The following is a 21469-nucleotide window of genomic DNA, read 5'->3' as shown; positions in this document are numbered from 1 at the left end:
TTTCTGTAATAGGCATTATTTGCTTTTTCAGTGAAAAACATTTTTAAAAATGTCTAGGAATAAATACATTTTGGTTTGGGAAAGAACACTGCATTCCTTAGTCTAAGACAAATTGTGCTTTTAGTATTGGACTGTATGTTCCATTGAACTAAGTGAAAGAAAAAAGATGGAGATACTGAAAACGGTAAAAGACACACATACCTAAGATTCTTAATTTTTTCAAGACTGTGAGAATTTTCTTAGGCGAACAATGTATCTAGCAAGGAAAAGTATTTTCCTTCAAATGAAAGCAGTTCCTCTTCTCCAAAGAAAAATCATAACCATGTTATCGTTTTATCTGGTAATCCTCGGTGATGACCCAAGGACCCAAAGAGAGTAAGGGAAAAAGACACTGATAAGTGAAGACAGTTCATATTGTTGATTAAAAAAACAAAGAATGTATGGTGAAAGGATTTGCTGAGCAGCTGCTACACAACAGAAATGAAAGCTAGAGCAGAAAAACCTAATGAAACCAAATCATAGAAAGGTAAAATCAGGTAAATTCAAACCTCCTCAATGTACAATAAAACATTAATGTTATTGGAGAAGATGTTCAATATACAAGCAGCATTTCATCTTTTCAGATCCTTCTAATATTTGAATTTAAATACTAACATTTGTTTCATATACTATATTTACCACAAGGCTCCTCTATACTCATCATTTGATGTGACCCTCACACTGCTCCTTGAACACAGGCAATGATGTTGTTTATCATCGCCTTTATTTAATACATGTACTCCAAAAGTTGAGCAGTTGCATACTAGGAGGAAGGAGAAGGAAATGGCATTTAAGACAGAGGAAACTTAGAAAGACATGGAAGTGAGAAAGAAATGGAGGGAATGAACCAGAGTGAGAAAGACAGAGTTGGCACGCAGACTGGCTTGTAGAGTGCCTTTGGAAGAGTAATGAAAGATGAAGGTGGCCAGTTGAACAGACATAACCCAGTCACGACATGTTTTATGTGTTGTGTTAGGAAGCTAATAATCTGAGTAAAATAGCAGGGAGTCAATGGATAGTTAGTTCTATGACAGTGAATGGCATGATCAGATCTTTAAAGTAAAAGACCTTTCTGGTGATACTGAGAAAGAAATGGGGAGGTAGGGTAGCGGTGGGGATAAAAAGATTAAATCTATGAAGCTAATTAAGTAGTCTTGGGGTAATATTGGTAAGGAGGAAAAAGGACCTGGACAAAAGTATAGCAGTGGGAATGAAAAGTAGGAAACAAATGGGAGAGGATCAATAGGACTCAGGGACAGAGTGCAAAGAGAGGGCGGGTGGAAGCTGTCGGGTAACAGACAGGACCTGCTGCTAGGCCATAGGCCAACTTGCCTTTATATATTGGAAAGTCATCCCTGCCAGGGTACACAGCTTGAACAGCAGAGCCTTGATCAGATTCTGGGCTACCTTATCATTGTACCTACACAACTCTACATGGAAAGTCCTGAAGAACCAGGAACCATTCATTCACTAATAGCAGTTTTTCAAAGTTTGGTCCTGAGGTCATTTGCAGAATAGTTAGCTGGGACTCTTGTTAAAATGCAAATTTCAAGATCAACTCTAGACCTATGAAATCAAAATCTCTGCATGTGGATCCCAGAGTTCCATTTGAACCAAAGATGAATGAAATATAAAATGCATGTGTATACGGAAATAGAGATCCATTTAGTTCTGAGAAACTTAAATTCAAGACAGGTACAAAATATTCAAATGGAAGGCACAAAATATTCAAGACAGTTGAATATACAGGTCTGGCACTCAGAAGAAAGATTTGGTTTGGCCTGGCAATGTGTCTGTGGTATAGTACAGAGGTATAGCTAAAGACATGTCAATGAAAGAAGTAGATGAATGCAATAAGAGAAGGACAGAATTCAATGAAACACTAGTATTTTAGGGATTTGTACCTGGCAATGAACCCGAGAAGACAGAAAAGTGGGCAGAAATAAGAGGACACAGCTCTTTTCTCACAGAACCCATGGAGTCAAGTGTTTCAAAAGAAAATGTTAAATGTCAGATTTTGATAATGGCACGAACATGAGACTATTTACTGCATTGACTACAAGGAGGTCACTAGTGAGAGTTAAGGAGGATGGCAAATTGTAAGGGCACTGAAGGATAGGATGGGAGGATTGAGTAGACCCTGAATGAACACAACTCTTCCAAGAACTATGGTTTCAGGGAAAGAAATCATATGGTTTATGATTTTTTCTTTTAAGTATGGGAGACATGAGCATTTCTGCCACTCTAACCATCTTTTTGGTCAATCTGCCAGGATACAGAGATAGTAACTGTAGGTAGGCAAGATGATGAGTAAGCAGAAGTTACAACAAATGGAGGAGAGAGTAAATAAATGAATTAAGAAGAGTGGGTGGTAGAAAAGACAGTCTGTAAAAAGCATGATATTTTTCTACATCTAGTCCTAACTGGATATAGAATTGTGAGATTTTAGTTTCTTTCTCAAGATACTTGCGGCTGGTATTTACCAGACACATTTAGTTAATACACTGGTAACCTAAAACTGAGTTTTCGGGAGAACTTTCTGATACAGTATGTAGGAATTATATTTTATCTATACTGTTATATTTAATCTATATATATTTATTCTACTTCGTAGCAGAAATACAATCAAAATGTTGCTTGACACGGAGTTGAAAACTGATTGTTGATATCCTGAAAATACTCTGAATAAGCCAAAGTAACATAATCAAGATTATAAAGAATATTTTAATAATAATAAACAGAAATATTATCAGGACAAATATATTAACAAACAGTGTTAGTAAGGAAGTAGAAAGAATACAAAAACTTGAAAATATTTTACACTGTACACAATACTTAAAGATCTGTAAGTATTTAAAGATAGAAATACAAAAATATGAAGAGTACTTTATGTTAATTTTGAAACACTCCCCAATACCCCTAAACTTTAACATATGGGTTCTGTTTTCAAATCAGACTGGCAATTTTTGTTCACTACATTCATTGTAGATATTATTCCAACAGTTATCCTAAGTTTTAGATATTAAAAATGTCATTTAAGTATATTTGAATAGCACTTTAGAGATTGGAAGGTGCTTTCATTGTCTATTTAATCTCCATGTTATTTCATAAGAAATGAACATTAAGTGTAAATTTCAAGTAAGGTAATACGTGGAAAAATATACTAGTGATTTAATCTATACTTCACAAAGGCAAATAATCCCATATCCTCTTCCAACATACTATATAATTAATTTATTCTGTTGTCTATTGTCCTCTCATATAAGCTTTATGAGATTTATGTTTGTTTTATTCCATGTCTTATCCTCAGCTATTAGAATAACTTCCAGCACAGAGTGGTTGCTTAGTTAATATTTACTGAATAATTGTGCTTAAAAATTGCTATGGACCCAACCACACAGCTTTAATTATGAGATTTAGATTTTAATGGGTACACACAAATTATTCTGCTTTACTGGTATACAATTGAGACAGGAATGGCAAAAAATTACCAGAAATAGATACACTAGTTTAAAATTATTTGTAAACAAACAGGCAAGTTTCCCTTATTACAAACTATAAATCTAAGGCTGTGTTTAATGGGTTTATTCCCCTTATCAAAATCGTAATGGACCATATGGTGTGCCAAATTGGATTAGCACAATTTAAATCCACTCTAACTAGAACTATAGTTACCACATTTTGATACTTTTTTAGTGTTAGCCTCTTTGATTTTAATCACTTATACATTTTTGATGTATTACTATATTTGAAATTCACAATGTTAACTTCCTATATAATGTGGAGATTAAGGTGCTGTAAAAGCACCTTTCACTTTCTAAAGTACTATGCAAATATAAAGGTATGCGGTCTTTATATTCAGTAATAAACACTGGAAAATTTAAGTTTTTTTTAAGCAGAATATCAGCAGAGGTGCTGTATTTCTGAATATGTTCTAAGTATTTCTAAAATCTTCTATTGATGTAGTTAAGTTCAATGCTCATTACCTTCTAAACTCAGAAACTAGAAAACTCATCTCATAAACTACCTGTTTTTCTCTTTCTGAAAGTGCCCCAGGCACTTATTGAGGCCGATGAGCAAAAGACCATGGTGTGCAATTTCCAGGAATGGTGCTAACATTTTCACTTGTGTTTGCACTGACTGCATCCATTTACTCAGATCCCTATTCCCTCTTGAAAGACTGATAATCAGGGTAAGCCTCCATTACCCAGATGGTTGGGAGGACAGAGAACAGTGTTAGAACCACTGCCTCAATACCAGTCGACACCTGCACGATTCTCTAGCAAATGTCAGTCTACAGCTCAACAAGCTTAGCAGGAGCGGCAAGATAGTCACAGGTGTATTTCCTTCTCTCTGATCATTACCAGCCCAATCCAAGGGTTCTAAATATTGTATTTTCTTGACAGATTGTTGAGATTACAACATATTGAGATTACAGTCCATGTGGAGACTGCATCATCCTACTCTCTTAAGTCATCAGAAATGTATATTTTCAGATATTCCACTCAACATGTATTAATATCATGGGGAGAAATAATTTAAAAAAATTTTATGTCTCCTGAGACCCAGATTTTGTTCCTTGCTTCAATATTCACATTTGTATAATTCATCTCTGACTTTGCCTAACTTAATATCTCCTAAATTTTAATAGTTCATGTAATTTTCTTTGGAAGCAGAAATGATTTAGGCACTTGGTTTTTTGGAATCAGAGACCTTGGGTTTGAACTTGTAAGCTGTGCAACTTTGGACTAGTTACCTAGCCTGTCTGCTCACTTTCCTTATTCATCAAATTGGGATAACAATAAAAACAACACACGTAAAGTGTACAATACTCGACAAACAATACCTATTATTTAAATAAGTCTCTTATCTGAAAGTGTAAGTCCCTTAAGTATTTACTGACAGTTGAACTAGCTTCTTCCTAACTTGAGAGCGTAGTTCACTTCTTCCAGAGAACAGAGAAACCTATCTTTGTCTTCTTTCTTCACAGGACATTATTTTGCATGTGATAGAAAAATTACCCTTTTATTTCTGGGTAGCTGATTTCTCTTTATCAACTTTTCAGTAACAGTTTTAAATTATTTTAAGTCACATAAATCATATCCATTTACTGAGAATAGATAATTTTGACCTACATATTAAAGATTTTCAATCTAGATTTAATTTATTTCCACATCTCATAAAATATTTTTCATCTTTGTCAACACAATGGGATGAAAGAATTATGAAGCTGAACCACAATGCCACATTTTTAACATTCTAACAAATCCTTTTTATTTATAATTATGATGTTCTTATTACTAAGATATTCTGGGTTGTATATTCTGCTTCCTTGTTTTCAACTTTAAATCACTGATTTAATGAATATATTTTTATCACTGATTTAAAGAGGACTCAGGGTCATCAAATGCCTAGGGGTCATCATTATGAGCACACAATATGTTGGGGTGTCCAGAAAAAGAGAAATGCAATGCATAAAATGAATCTAGAAACTCCCATTCTTGACACAGCCCTGTTAAAACTTCTTGCTCTGTATTTGGGGAAAAATACTTGTCTGTTTTTTACCCTGACTGAAAAAGAACCAATTATCACTATTAGTATTATTGGCTACATCTTATTTTTTTGAATATGGTACAAAGTTCTATTAGTTAAGATTCATAAAACTTCTAGTAGACTCCAAAAAGATCTCATGAAATTCTCTAAAAGGGCGGAAAAATAGCAGAAAAGTTTCAGTGTGAGCAAGTTTAAAGGAAAAATAATGTAAAGAGAAACAGTACTCTAAAGTCTCCTTTAGATTGATGCAGTCTTCAGTCAAATATTTATTCATTTCTCTTTGCCAGGCCTGTGCTACTGCTGATTATGTACTAGCAAACAAAACACACTCTAAAATAAATCCATGTCCTTACAGAATTACAAATGGGGGGGGGGGGGGAGAAGCACATTAAACAAACACACAAGCAAAGAACTACAGTAAACAATTATAACAAGTGCCATGAAAAAAAAGGATGCTATGAGGAAAAGAATATTGGGGAGAGTAGTGGTGGTGGGGAGGGGCCAGGGGGAGGAGAATTAAAAGGCAGGGAGGGCTCCTTTGAGAAGTAACTTTCTAAGAATTAAGAAACAGGCAGGCTCTCTCTGTGGAGCTAACCTGCACAGATTTTAGTTAGGCATGTAAGTCTTTACCTTCTCCACCCTTGACTTCCAACTCTGATATTTTTGGTTTCAGGGATAGAAGGGGAATTTACTTATTTATTCACTCACTCACTCTGAAAAGAGATATGGCTAGGGTAGGAATAACAGCTTAAAGCTTTAGACATGTAACTTGAAGTACTTATTGGTTACATAGGTGAAGATGTCTAAAAATTAGTTACATATATTGATGTATAGCTGGGGGTGGGGGTGAAGGGAAGGAGGAGGAGGCAAGGGGTTGTTTTGTTAGTTTTCATCATATAAAAGGTTATGAAAGCCCAGAGTGAGGATGAAAAGCCTAGGACAGAGGAGGCAAACATTAATTTTTTTTTTTTTTTTTAAAAGAAACCTATACAGATTATCAGGACCACTCAAAAACATTAAGAAAACCAGTGAGTGAATGAGTGAATGGCATCATTATAGAGGTGCTGGTCTACAATGTAAGCTGTTAAAATATGACAAAGGAAACAGAAATGTCCATTTCCCACAGTGGTACAACAGCTCTGATATGAGACACCTGATTGGAATCCCTTCTGTGTCGTTTATTGTCTATGTGACTTTAGGCAAGTTCACTTGACCCCAGAGCCTTTATTTCACCACATATATATTGGGAATGTTACCACTTACTTCTTAGTCCTGACGGGAGAGCTCTGTTAGCTCGAATAAATGCTTGGTTATGCTTAAAAATCAGTAGGCAAAGTCAGGCTTTCCAACCTTTCTAGTCATTTCTACAGGTATTTTAACTATACACTGTATCACTAAAGAAGAGAAAATAAATCTTAATCATTTCCTACTTAAAATTCAGATAGGCATATGCCTCCAGCTGAATTGACAGGATCATAATACACTTAAGCAACTTGCCCAAGTTCTCCTGGTTGGTGAATGGGAATTCGAATCCAGTCTGGCTCTGCAGTGTGTGCCCCAGCTGGAGGTGTTGGGCCTCTGGAGCAGTTTTAGGAACCTGTGCTCCCAATCACTGCAGCTTCATCCTCAGCATCAAGAACAAACAAACCTGAGATCCACTGCTTATTTTGCCAAGTACTCTTCTTGGAACAAATGGCAACAATGGGAGTTCAGCCTTCTGAATGAGATTCTGGCACAATAATTTCAAGGTTAAGAAATACCAATAGGAAATTGCTCTTACTGGTAACATTTGAGAACCAGTATGACACAAAAACTTAGATATCTTGCCAAGAAAACCCAACTAGTTATGTGGCAGGGTCAAATGCAAGGCCAGGTCTGAGTCTAGGACCCACGTGCTTAATCAGCAGAAGTGAGCAGTGGCAGATGCACCCAGCTGCGGAAAAGCAATCTTCCCTGTAAAAGTATGAGGGAGGTAGAAACCATGTGAGTCTACCATGAACAGAGTCTGGGAGAGAGGAGGGAAAAGTTTTCCCAAGTTTATAATCTCTAAATTGCTTAACCACACAAATTTCTTCCAGACAAAAATTGGGGGACCTCTTTCAGAACAGTAGCATTAATCCTTACATGTTACATAATGAGATAGGTTAGATACTTCAAAACTCTTACAGCTTTCTGGCAACAAGTCCACATGTGATCTGCCTGCATGCCCATCCTCAGAATACAATCCCTCATTCCGCTAAAATCCCTTCCAGTTCTAACTCTAGGATTGGAAGAATCATCAGAGCATTACTTGTTAGTATTAGCTGTAGCTCAAATAGTTTGTCTCCAACATGGAATAACCTTTAATTACTAGGAAGGCCCCTCTCTGCCTGATTTTACTTCTTGCCTACTCAATATCCTTTGTCCCATCTTTGTGAAACACTGACGTTATTTGGAGCAGCTTCTCTTACGGGCAATGAAATGTGTAAGAAACTATTAGCTGGGACTTCACGAAAAACTCCTTTTTAGATGCAAGACTGCTAACATGCATCTTTTGTCAGATGTCCTGCTGTCCTTTCTTTCTTGTCTGAGAATAAGAAAGCAATGGCTGGAGTTCCAGCAGCCACTTTGGCTCATGAGATGACCTTGAAGATAGTTAGGTATGTGGTAAGGAAAGTGGAATACAAAAACAGAAGTAGCTTGAGTCCTTCTGATCAGGGAGCTATCATACCAAGTCCAGGTCCAACTTCTTTTTATATGGGAGATATAAATATCCATTCCGTTTTATTTCACCATTATTTGCATTTCCTGTTATTTGCGGCCAGATCTCATTCCTGATGGATGTATCTTCCCCATCAAAATTTGTGTACGATCTAGGTTTTAAATTCATCCTAGACTTTAGAATTAGAAAGCTTCACAAAGTTAAAAGGGAGGAAAAGCTGGGAGTAACTAAAAAGAGGCCAACATAATTAGCACAGGGATGATTCTAGAACCTGGCTCCTTATAAATGGGTTGGTAGTTAAGTCACAAGTCTTCATTAGATTCTGTTAGCCTAGATTCAATTATTTTTCTTTTAAAGTATTCTATAATTTAAACTTATCACCAGTTAAAACTACTTTCCACTTTCATCCCTCCCTACTCCTGTCCAAATAATGAGGTTTTACTGTTGCAGCCATTTAAAAAGTATTCAAATTTATTTAAAGTGACATTAAAAGGCAGTTAAAGAATTAACTTTGTGCCTGTATTTCTAAGTATATCAAAGATAGCCAAGTTAAAGTTTAAAAGTCACACTGAGCTTTATATTTACAAGTATTCTCGGGGCACCTGGGTGGCTCTGTTGGTTAAGTGGCCAACTTCGGCTCAGGTCATGATCTCGCAGTCCGCGAGTTTGAGCCCCACATCAGGCTCTGTGCTGACAGCTCAGAGCCTGGAACCTGCTTCGGATTCTGTGTCTCCCCCTCTCTCTGCCCCTCCCCTGCTCACACTCTTTCTTTCTATCCAAAATAAATAAGCATAAAAAAAATTAAAAAATAAAAGTATTCTCTTAGTTAATACCAATGTATCAATTTGCAATTATATGAAACAAGAGGCTAATGCCAGATACAGTTAGCTATAAATACAGTTTCCCTATCACAAGAGGTGGATCTTTTTACTTAAGTGGAAAGATGCTAGTGTGTCAGAAGCAGGACAAAGGAAGAGCTATTGGCAGACTTTGAGTAGTAAATGACCAGTCTTGACAACCAAACTGAATCAGGATTTAATGTTGAGATTCCAACTGCTCACTGACTACTGACTACTAACCATGTGAACAATGTTTTGCTCAAAGACATAAAATCAAGGAAGAACAAGATTAAAAGTAAGCACTGGGTTCACCAGTGAGAAAACACCTATAGAATTTTCTTGCTGGAAAGATTACCAAGGATATGAATTTGGGTCAGCTTCTAGAAAAGTTTCTAGAAGCTCCAACAAATTAGGGGGAGAATGAAGTTGGAGACGAACTAGTAAGCAGTGGTGGTGCTTACTAATCAACCATCAAGTTAGACTGAAAACTTTGCTTGGCATAAGAGGAACTAATCCGGTCTTTTTTTTTTTTTTTTTAATTTTTTAAATGTTTATTTATTTTTGAGAGAGAGAGAGAGAGAGAGAGAGAGAGAATGAGGCAGAGCGTGAGTGAAGGATCTGAAGCAGGATCCAGGCTCCGAGCTGTCAGCACAGAGCCCAATGGGGCTCCAGCTCACAAACCGTGAGATCGTGGCCTGGGCCGAAGTTGGACGCCTAACCGACTGAGCCACCCAGGCGCCCCCAATCCAGTTTTATAAAAAAGTTTATCTCCACAGAAAAGAAAAGAGAGGAAGTCAGTTATTAGAGGAAGGTAAAAATGCTCTAAAAATTATTTGCACAGTCTTTTGGCAGAAAATGAAAACTGTATGAAGTAACAGATTGGAGTCCTGGACTTTTGTCCCGTCTAGCTTCATTTCCAACTTTGTTACATTACAGCTGAGTTTTATTATTGGCTCCTGACTATCCTGGGCTATCTTCTTCCCAGCCTCAATAGCTTAGGGAAAGGTAGGAATATGGTCACTAATTGTAAAGATTTAGTATCATGAACTATGATGCATATTAGAGTATCTGATTGTACATGCATAAAAAAGTTTATAGTGTCTTAGAGCCTAAGATAGGCCATGAGTATTAGGAAGTTTGTGCATCTGTTTTCTAATCCTAGAAGTAGACAAGTTATTTTAATGTGAATTACAGGTACAAAGAAAAATCAATCTTGCAAGCATTTCAAAACACTTAAGTCCTCAAAGTACATTTCTTAGGTCCTTGAAGTATACAAGGAAGTATACAAAATATAGGTACCATTTCCTTTTAATTACTGTAAAGTCACAGAAAAAAGGCAATTTAGAGCCATGCTCAGAATACGAAATCTCTCCAAGGAGATTTGACTGTCTTTTGTTCTTTCTTTCTTCTTTCGTCTTCATTTATAAATATATGCAGGTACACAGCTTTAAACAACAGGCCATTTGATTAGACCAGTTTTGATTTGATGTAATCAATAACCCAAAAGATATAAAATTTCCTGTTTACTACAAATGTGTGGACTCAAAATTAGGTAAACTGTTATTATTCTTCAAACTGGCCTCTTGGAGAATATAGAATGCTTTAGAACAAATTTAGCAATTAGTAAACTAAGAAACCAAGTAAGAGCAACATTACCATACTACAAAGACTTACACCAAACTAATATAGTTAAATGCCATTGTTTTTAAAAGTTCCTCTTATATTCTAATATTTATTGGCTGGTATTGTGCTAACAACTTCATAAGGAAGAGAAAATTTAAAACACTTTAAAAGATTTATTGACATAGACCAGAATATACCTTGTTATTTTTCAGGTATGCGATTACTTTATTATCACTTTTTTTCATTGAGTTTTAAAGATCTGTATACTGATATGAAAACTGAAATTTTGTGGAATTCAGAGTTCTCATTCCCTTTCCTCCTATAATAATCTTATGACATTAAGTTAAAATGGTTATAATAGACTAGCTTGTCACTGTAGTTAAGTATAGAAATGTATATATTTGGAAGAGCAACATCAGATAAATGGAGAAGAAAATTTAATTCTAAAATAATTTTTCTCCGTGAAGTTTGATTCACACCTTAAAATATAAAATCTTCAGTGTATGTAGAGCATAAAATGAAACAGTTCTGATTCAAATTGAGAACTCTTTGTTTTTTAAGTTACACATCACTATTATTTCAACAACATGACTTATGTTATGCTTATATATTAAAATAGATGTTATCAGAGATGAAATATTTACAAAGGTGGTACCTGAAGAATATTTGTATGTTCTCTATATAATGACAGAAAACAACTTGAAAGGCATATTTTTGAAAGGCTAGAAAAGCAATTATGGAAGTTTAGGTTTCTGTGGAAAAATTCTATCACAGCATGAACACCACTAATGATGATTTATTAGGAAGCACTGGTTAGGAAATGTTGGCTGACTGAATAGCAAGGATAGCTAATTAAGATTCAGGAAAATGGGTTTCCGATATTAAAATAACTATTGACAAAAGATCAATGGACTTAAATATATACTGGAAAGAGATCACCAGGCTTCAAGCCCCAGCATGTCAATTGCTGCTGTGTGACTTCAAAGTGCCTTTCTTGAAGGTCTCAATGGTTAGGTCCCATTACCTTTAAAATGGATAACAGAAGCCATCCCAGAGCTATTTTGAGTTCATTCAATACGATAATCCATGTAAGGTGCTTACTACAGTGCCTGGCACCTAACGACAGTTTGCCATCACCACTGCAACCTTGAACAGTTCTATTATTTGACCCTCAGTTTCCTTCAATTAAAATACAGGTTTGGGCTGGATCATTTCTAATGCCTTTGCCCATTCAAAATTAAAATCTACAATGCAGAAGAATATATAGGGCCAACTCTATTTCCAAAGAACATAAATTTATATCTGTCACCTTGGCATAATTAAGGACATGGTAATTTAAATGCTATAGAAGAATCATGTTTTTAAGTCAGTCCTTTCAAATTAGTTATAATTACTACACTTATTAAGGCCCAAGTTATATGTATTCTATTTATTCCCAAGAAATCCATGATCTTCCATCAATTGTCATGCTCAGGAACTACAATTCTTCCAGAAGGTAAAATGGCAAAACTAACATAACCAATACGATCGTAAGGGGAAGATGAATGTCATGTAATTTATTATGATTTTAGTGTCTACTTCTGATTATAATTTTGGCTTGTTACTACAGAATAGCTAAATATATTAATTTGGTGCCTACAACAATATCTGAAAAGTCCTAACAGGAATCTCAAAAGGAAACTGAAAACAGTAACAACAAATACATTAGGATTAACTATAAGAACATTTCACATCTCTAGTTACTTAACAGAAAAAGTAAAGGTAATGAAATTTTTCAAATATACAATCCAGGAAAAAAAAAATTAAATACTGTTTTGAAACTGTCCCAAATCTAAAAGTCTAACAAAATCTCTGTACTGATATGTTACAATTCAAAATTCAAATGACACATAAACTTTTTTATCACAAGAATATTAAGATTCGTTTTAGTTTGAGTCATAAATATTTCTTCTAAAAATCTGAGTTTTATCATAATATCAAGATTAAAGAAACATATCCCACATGTTTCTTGGGGGCAAACTACTCATGTCCATACACATATTAACTGTACACGAATCCAAACAAATAGTACATTTAATAAGAAGACTTTTTTTAGTAGTTGGAGAACTCTTTCATATACTTTCAAAATTACTATTAAGAAATGTAAAAAACCTTTTTAGTTTTTAAAAATTATTAAAGGTGTGTGTGATCACCTTTTAGAAATTATCTAAAAATTTAAAAATGTTTTTCCAGATAAGACATGACTGGGGAAGAGAGTTCTCGCTCACCTCAGTCAGGTACCAGCATGAAAGGCCAAAGGAATTAAATTACATTTTCTCATCCATGTAAATGTTTGGTTATGTTCATTCTTAATACACAACGAACAAAAGCATCCACCTGACAAGTTAATATGGTCTCAAACCAGAAAACACGTTTCCTACTCAATGCTCATACCTTGTTTTTATATTAGCAAAAATGGGGTTAGTACCCTGGGAATTAAAAAAAGGAAAAGATTTATCTTAAATTCACAGCTGTGAGAACTTCGGCCTCCCTTCCATAAATTTTTATCTTTCACAGATCTTCACACATCATACTTGGCACAAGTGCCAATCATTCAAGAAATTTTAGTTTCACCGTATAGTTAGTTCAGCAAAAGTAGTTGTGTAAAGTTCATGCCATTAAAATGAATCTATACTGTATCCTTACCCTCAATATTTAGCTCAAAACAAACGTGGCAGAAGGAGAGTGTTTCTTTGTCTGTTCCCAGTTTACAAACACTGCAAATGTTGTCATCATTCAAATCAATGTTTACAAACTGCTCCTCTTCGTTCATAGTGCCCCTGTTAAGAAACAGAAAGGGTAGGTTATGCAATTTCAAGAACTTGACGGTATGGCGATAACAGGAACTTCTAGGGGAAGGATGCTGTTTATCTAATGTCACAGCCCCATCAAACAAGCATCGCCATGCTTGTACTTGAGTATCACACTTTTATCGTGTAAAGTCACAAAGCTAGTGAAACTTAAAGCCTTGCCATAGGCGTCACTAAGCCTGAGCGCCTTTTTTGATCTCGTACTTCACTTGGTTGAGGAGGTGAGCTGAAGGAAAGCGGTTTGCGGGTGTTCTGCTCTGCCCCATCCCCGGCCCTGGCACTGAATGCTTAGCAGCGCTGCCAGGGGTCTTTCAACCTACTTCACGCTGTTAAATTCAGGAAAAACGATCTCTTCGGGACACTGCTTTGCTAACTTCATTGATGGGTTTCGCTAACTCGATGTAGCGAGGCTTCCTATCAGAGATCCGCGGCAGAAAAACACACGTGCCAGCGCGAACACCCGAAAAGGGCGTCCCGGCAGCGTCCAAAGGACCCGCACCGAAGGCCGGGCAGCGGCTCCACCGCACGGGTCGGACACGGCCGGAGCCGGGGTGTCCAAGCCGAGCTGGTAGGAGTCTTGGGGACCCCTCGCCCTGGACTTCTTCCCACCCAAGAAGGCGTCCAAGTGCCAAGGCAGCCGGACAGCCCGGGACTCAACGCCTCGGGGAGCCAGGCCCCCACTCCACATCCGGCGTTGGGGGGGCGCGCCCGTCCCTCACGAAGCCGCGGACCCGAGTCCGACTCTCCGTCCGTCCAGGCGCCCCGCGATGAGCAGTGCGGAGGGCCGCGGGGCTCGGAGCGCGAAGGCGGCGGAACCGCGGGATCGCGGGGCCGAGGCGCTTGCGGGTCTGGGACCGGGACGCGAGGTCTTTACCGTCGGCTCCGCGCGCCGCAGCAGCCGTTCCGCACGGCTCCGGCTCCTCCACTATTGTTTCCGGCCGCAGCGGAGGCGGCCGCAGCAGAGGAGGCAGCAGCGCGCCCGGCCCCGCCCCCTCCCGCCGGTGCCATCCCGCGGAGGCTGGTAGGGGGACGCGCGGGGGGGGGCGCGGCCGAGGGCAAAGCTGCGCGCTGGCCAGGCGGCTGCGGGCCCTGCCTTTCTCCGCTTGCTCCGACGCCGCGTTCTTGGCTAGGATTTTCTCGTGATTCCGAGTCTCTTGGCCCACACCTCTTACGGTTCTCTGGAACGTGGCTGCTGATACACCCCCCTCCTCGAGGCAAGTAGATACCGGAGTCCGTTACCACCTCCCCCTTCAGCGTAGTGGAAACTACTGCCCTCGGGCGGGGGCCGCAGGGGGCGGGAGCAGAAAAGTGACGAATGGATCGGAGAAGGGAACATAAATGCGTGGGTAGGATTTTGTTTGAAATCACTAGACTGAAAAAGTAGTATCACTGAACGTCGAGTTAGGTTCCAGTTGAAACATTTAATAAGGGAGAAGTTCAGATTTCAGGTTTCATCATTTAGGGATAATGTTAAATACAGAAGCTTACTTTTTAAATGGGGCTTCCCTTCCGTATAATATGGTCTATTCCTTGCACGCCCACGGGATAATCCCAGAGCCCCGCCTCATATTTTTAGGTCCCGCCCGGTTCTCAAACTGTGTGGTACTTGAAATCTTCTGCCTACTTTGCTTGACATTTTAAGCCATTATTTTTTTAAGGTCGTACTTCGTGCTATACTTTCGCTTACATTTTCTGTTGTAATCTTCACAACAGTTTAGGAGAAACCGGAACTATTCTCTCATTTCATAGCTATGAATGACTAACTCAGATTATAGTTGGTTAGAAACAGAACTGGGACTTGGACCCAGGGCTGCCGATGTAAAATCACTGTTATTTTCCACAGCATCATAAGCACCTGCACTGGTTACATTCACAGACAGGAAGCGGGCTGGGTTGTCAGTCTGCATGTAACGGATGATAGGAATGGATTCCATAGATCTGGGAAACTTCTAGACCAAATTGGCACTGGATACAAACCATCGATGCCTCAGTAATGTTATCTGTGTTCTTGCTGCTTAAAGTGTAGTGGATGAACCAACAGCATCAGAATCACCTGGTGTTTTGTTAGAAATGTAGAATCTCAGATCTTACCCAAGATTTCCTGAATCAGAACTGGCATTTTAACAAGACCTTTAGGTGATTCCTATGGACATTAAAGAAACATTTGAAATAGAAGTTTGAGAAGCATTAACTGAAATAGAATAGTCTGTGCCTTTTCTATTTGAATTTTTCAGTCTAGGTAAGTATAACCAAAATGTCTTGCATCATGGATTCTACACATCTTTTCAATAAAGGTGTTTTCTAAAATCACACTTCTTGCAGTGAAAGTGAAACTTCTTTTCATTTCTCAGAATTATCTTACTTCCTGTGGCATTTTACCCTGTTAATTCTCCTTAAAACTCCTGACCCTTCTTGTTGTTGTTTAAGTCAAGAAATCCAGGCCTAATTTACAGAAATAAAATTTTCCTATTTTAAAAACAGCCAGTGAATTTCTACAAATGTACACACTGTGTAACCACCACGCCAATCAATTTATTGAACCTTTCCACAACCCCCAAATTCCCTTATGTCTCTCCCAAGTCAAGCTCCCCCCACCTCTGATTTAATTTATATCCTTAAAGGCAAGTTTTGCCTTTTCTAGAACTTCACATACATGGAGTTAAATGGTATGTATTCTTTTGTGATTGGCTACTTTCATGCAGCATGTTTTTGCAATTTATGATGAGCTTTGTAGTAGTTTCTTTTTACTACTGAGTAATATTGCACAATTTGTTATCCCTGTGAGTTGTTTCTAGTTTTGGAACTATTATTATAAAGCTATTATGAATATTCATTTAAAAGTCTTTTTGTGTTTTCATGTATTCTTTCTTTCAGGTAAATACCTAGGAGTGGAATTGATGAGTAATATGGTAAGTGCATATTTACTTTTTTTTTTTAATGTTGTTTAATGTTTTTATTTATTTTTGAGACAGAGAGAGACAGAGCATGAACAGGGGAGGGGCAGAGAGAGCGGGAGACACAGAATCCAAAGCAGGCTGCAGGCTCTGAGCTGTCAGCACAGAGCCTGACGCAGGGCTCGAACTCACGGACTGTGAGATCATGACCTGAGCTGAAGTCGGACGCTTAATGGACTAGGCCACCCAGGCACCCAGTGCATATTTACTTTTAAAATAAATTGCCCAAGTGCTTTCCCAAGCAGTTATACCATTTTTTTAAAAATGTTTATTTGTTTTGAGAGAGGGAGAGTGAGTAGAGGAGGGGCAGAGAGAGAGAGAGAGAGGAAGAGAGAGAATCCCAAGCAGGCTGCATGCTCACCATGGAGCCAGATGCAGGGCTTGATCCCATGAACCATGAGGTTATGACCTAAGCTGAAGTCAAGAGTTGGACGCTTAGCTGACTGAGCCACCCAGGTGCCCCAGAAGTTATACCATTTTATGCAGTTAGTGCTGTTATGTCTTCTTGATGAATTAATCCTTTTATCACTATACAATTTTTTTATCTCTGGTAATAGTTCTTCTGAAATCTGCTTTCTCTGATGCCACTCCTGCTTTCTTATAATGAGTGTTTGCATGCGTATCTTTTTCTCTTTTTTTATTTTTACCTCTTCTGTCTTTATATTACTACGTGTTTTTTTTTTTTTTGTAGACATAGTTGTGTCTTGCTTTTTAAATTCAGTCTGACAATCTCTGTCTTTTAATTGGTGTGTTCAGTCCATTTATGTTTAATGCAATTATTGATATAGTTGGGTTAAGTCTACTATCTTATTATTTGTTTTCTATTTGTTCTATATGTTCTTTGTTCCTTTTACCTTTTTGCAGGGCTTCTTCGGATTAGTTGAGTCTTTTGTTTTGCTGTTTAGTATTTTGTCTCTTCATTTTATCTCCTCTATTAGCTATATTTTATGTGTGTAGGGATTGATGGATATATTTATGTATTTTGGGGCTGAAAAATATCTGGAGTTTAGTAGATTCATCTTTAACTTATCACAATCTACCTGAAATAATATTATACCATTTTATGTAAAACATAAGAAGCTTATAATAATATATTTCTCTACTCTGATCATTTATTATTGTCATGTATCTTACTTCACATGTGTTATACACTCCAAATACATTTTTTCCTCAACAAGCTATATTTTAAATAAATTTAGTAAGAGCATGAAATAAGTTTTATATTTACCCACATATTTACCAATTTCAGCATTCTTCATTCCTTTGTGTATATCCATATTGCCACTGGTATCATTTTCTTTCCCCTGGAGAAATTTGTCTGACAAATTTTATTTCAGCTATCATTTGTCTGACAATGTCTTTTTCATTAATGTTTATTTGTTTTTGAGCGAGAGAGAGAGCGTGCATGTGTGAGTGTGAGGTGGGAGGAAGGCCAGAGAAAGGGGGGGAGAGAGAATCCCAAGCAGGCTCCTTGCTGTCAGTGCAGAGTCCAGCATGGTGCTTGGTCTCACAAAAGAGTGAGAGAACTGAGCTGAAATCAAGAGTGAGATGCTTACCTGACTGGGCCATCCAGGCACCCCTGTCTGACAGTGTCTTTATGTCACCTTCAGTTTTGAAGCAATCATTCTGTATATACAGAATTCTAGGAAGGTAGATTTTTGTCTTTTAGCCTTTTGAATTTCTTAACTTTTGTTCTTGCGTATAATGTGTCTTCCCACCACCCCCCACCCCCCGCCCCCATCTGCTTTCCAGTCTTCTCTTAATTGTCTTAGCCAGTTTGATTATGATGTGTCTTGGTTGGTCCTGCATGGGGCTTGTTGAGCCTCTTGAATATGGGGTTGATATTTTTCATCAAGTGTAAAAAAGAATGTAATCTTCTCTTAGAGTATGAGATTGCAATTATACATGTTAGATTGATTAATATTATACTAGAGATTACTAAGGCCCTGGTCATTTATTTTTCAACATTTTCTCTCTGTACTTCAGTTTTTACAGTTTCTATCAACAAGTCTTCAAGTTTCCTATTTCTTCTGTAGTGTCTAACTTATGCTTATCCAGTGAAAATTTCATTTCAGATAATATATTTAAAATTCTGTTTTTATATTTTAAAAATATTTTAAATATACTTTAAATATATTAATATTAATATTTTAAATATTTTAAAAATTCTGTTTACTTCTGTTTAACTTACACTTATTTCCTCAGTGTCTTTATGTTTTTCTTTAAAACATTGGAGATATATATATATGTCACATATACATATATGTATACATATATATATATATATATATATATATATATATATATATTAAAGTTTATTGAGAGGGAGAGGGAGAGGCACATGGGGGAGGGGCAGAGAGAGGGAGAGACAGAATCCTAAACAGGCTTGGTGCTGTCAGTGCAGAGCTGGACAAGGAGCTGGAACCCACAAACCATGAGATCATGACCTGAGCTGAGACCAAGGGTCTGCTGCTCAACCAACTGAGCCACCCAGATCCCCCAAAACATTGGATATATTTTTAATAACTATTTTTTTAATTTAAAAAACCTTTATTTATTCATTTTTGAGAGAGAGAGAGAGAGAGAGTCAGAGTGCAGGTGGAGGAGGGACAGAGAGAGAGGGAGACAGAATCTGACACAGGCTTCAGGCTCTGAGTTGTCAACACAGAGCCTGATGTGGGTCTCTAACTCATGAACCATGAGATCATGACCTAAGCCAAAGTTGAACGCTTTACTGACTGAGCCACCCAGGCACCCCCTTTAATGACTATTTTAAAAACTTTATCTGCTAGTTCCATTATCTCTGTGATTTCTGCCTGTTAACATTAATAGATATTTTGGGGCATCTGGCTGGCTCAGTCGGAAGAGCATGTGACTCTTGATCTTGGGATTGAATTTGAGCTGCACATTGAGTGTAGAAATTACTAAAACATAAAATAAAAATATAAAAATATATTAACAGATTTTTTTCCTCTTCCTGGATGTAAGTCATATTTTCCTGCACTTTATCTGATATGCGTTGATTGGATGCTAAACATTGTAAATGGGACTTTGTTGAGCATGGTGGGTAGAATAGCTCCCCAAAGACACTCATACCCTACTCCTTGCTTCCTGCGAATACAGTATGTAACATAGCAAAAGGGATTGTGCAGATATAATTAAGGTTATGGACTTTAGGATGCAGAGATTATCCCAGATTATTGGGTAAACCCGGTCTAATCACATGAGCCCTTAAAAGCAAAGAACTTTCTCCAACTAAAGTCAGACAGATGCTGCAGAAGGAGGAATGAAAGTGACTGGAAGCATGAGATTTAGCCACCATTGCTCTAGGTGCAGAGACTGGGCCCCAGCTGATAGCTAGCAGGAAAATGGGGACTTCAGTCCTAAAACTGAGAGGAACTGAATTCAGCCAACAAATTGAAAGGGTTTTGGAAGTTCATTCTAATACCCTGCTGACACCTTGATTTCACCCTTGTGAGGTTCTAAACAGAGGATTCAACAGAATCATGCTGTACTTAGGCTTTTTACCTACAGAATAATGAGATAATAGATGGGTATAGTTTTAAGCCATTAAATTTATATCAATTTGTTACAGCAGCATTGTGTAATACATTAGATGTTTAGAATTTTAAAGAGTATTGGGTTTTGTTTTGGGAGGCTGTTACTCTAGTAGTGGGTCAGCTTGATCCGTTTGAGGCTTGTTTTTAAACTTTGTTTGTGAGGGTCTGGATTATCCTTTTGTTTTAAGGATTTTCTAGTCCTTTTCTAGAGAATTTGGATTAGGCTTTCTGTTGTCTGTCCTAGGTCTTTAATAAAGTTTCTATACTCTAATTGGATGAAACTCAAATGACCCCTTTCCCATGTGAGTGCCAGTAGTCACTCAGATTGTAGTTCTCCAGTAATTTTTTTTTCCTCTGGTAGTTAATTTTTGCCCATTCTCTTGGAGCTTCACCCTATACACGCACAGCTTAGTATTCAGGCAAAGACTTAAAGAAAGGGTATTATGAAATTCTTTCTGTGTACAGTTCTTCCTTTCTAACTCCTTATTGCAAATTCCAGACATTTCATACTCCCCAAGCTCAATCTTTGTCTCCTCAGCCCAGCTTTGCTTTGGGTCTCCCTGTGTTGATCATGGCCTAAAAGTACCTCCAGCTATAAAACTGGGACAATTGTAGGGCTCACCTCATTTTTTCTTTTTTTACCTATTTGCTTTCCTGTGTTTCAGTGTTTGAAAACAGAAATTTCATATATTTTCCCCTGTTTTCTAACTTTTAACAGTGACTCTGGTACTCTTCACTCTATCCTGGCTGGAATCATTTACTTTGTGAGTGAATTCTTCATTCATCAAACAAGACCCTCTTCACAGGATTTCTTTGCTTCCAGTCTAGTTTTAGCAGTCCATCCTTCACAGTCCATTCTGAAATAAACACAGATGAAATTTTCTTCCCCCAAACGTGTGCTGATTTCTTGACTTTCTCATAACAGTAATATATAAATCTATTTAGCATTTAGACAGTTACCAGTTTACCAACTTATTTGGTAAAACCTAACTTATTTACTTGGATAGTCAAGGATTTTATCTTTAGCTGCAATCCTTTCAACTCTAGTAACTCAGTAGCATGGGCAAAAATGTGTTGTAAACACATTTTGTTATAAACAAAAATGTGTAAAGTAATATACAAAGACAAGTTATATAATTGGTTCTTGACCTAAAACAGATATTACCTTGACTTCAGGCTTAAAGCAGTTAGGAATTCTTTCAGGTACAAGTAACAGAAAACCTGATTAACATTATCTGAATTGAGTGAAGTTCTGTTTCACAGAACAAAATCAGAGGAACAAACTCTGTTTGTTGGCTAGTCGTTGTCAAGACTACCCACTCTGCAACTATTCTGGATTTCCTCTGAAGAG

At 37.5% G+C, this 21469-nt stretch overlaps 1 protein-coding gene across 4 annotated transcripts in view; it reads right to left on the bottom strand.

Moving 5' to 3' along the window:
• CC2H21orf91 (chromosome C2 C21orf91 homolog) overlaps nt 1-14604 on the bottom strand; it is a 32095-nt gene extending 17491 nt beyond the window's left edge. Inside the window, exons 1-2 of one of the 4 annotated variants that reach the window (XM_042955746.1) lie at nt 14479-14604; nt 13441-13574 (exon numbers count right to left, since the gene is read on the bottom strand). In XM_042955746.1, coding sequence (XP_042811680.1) covers nt 13441-13567 — 127 coding nt within the window. In that variant the 5' untranslated portion in view covers nt 13568-13574; nt 14479-14604. The other 3 variants (XM_042955743.1, XM_042955745.1, XM_042955744.1) reach the window with 3 other exon arrangements.
• Nucleotides 14605-21469: the final 6865 nt, after the last annotated feature.

Source organism: Panthera leo, chromosome C2, assembly GCF_018350215.1.
Source record: "Panthera leo isolate Ple1 chromosome C2, P.leo_Ple1_pat1.1, whole genome shotgun sequence".
Taxonomy (NCBI): Eukaryota; Metazoa; Chordata; class Mammalia; order Carnivora; family Felidae; genus Panthera; species Panthera leo.
The sequence above is the reverse complement of the archived record's forward strand: the minus strand, read 5'-3'. Positions and strand labels throughout refer to the sequence as shown.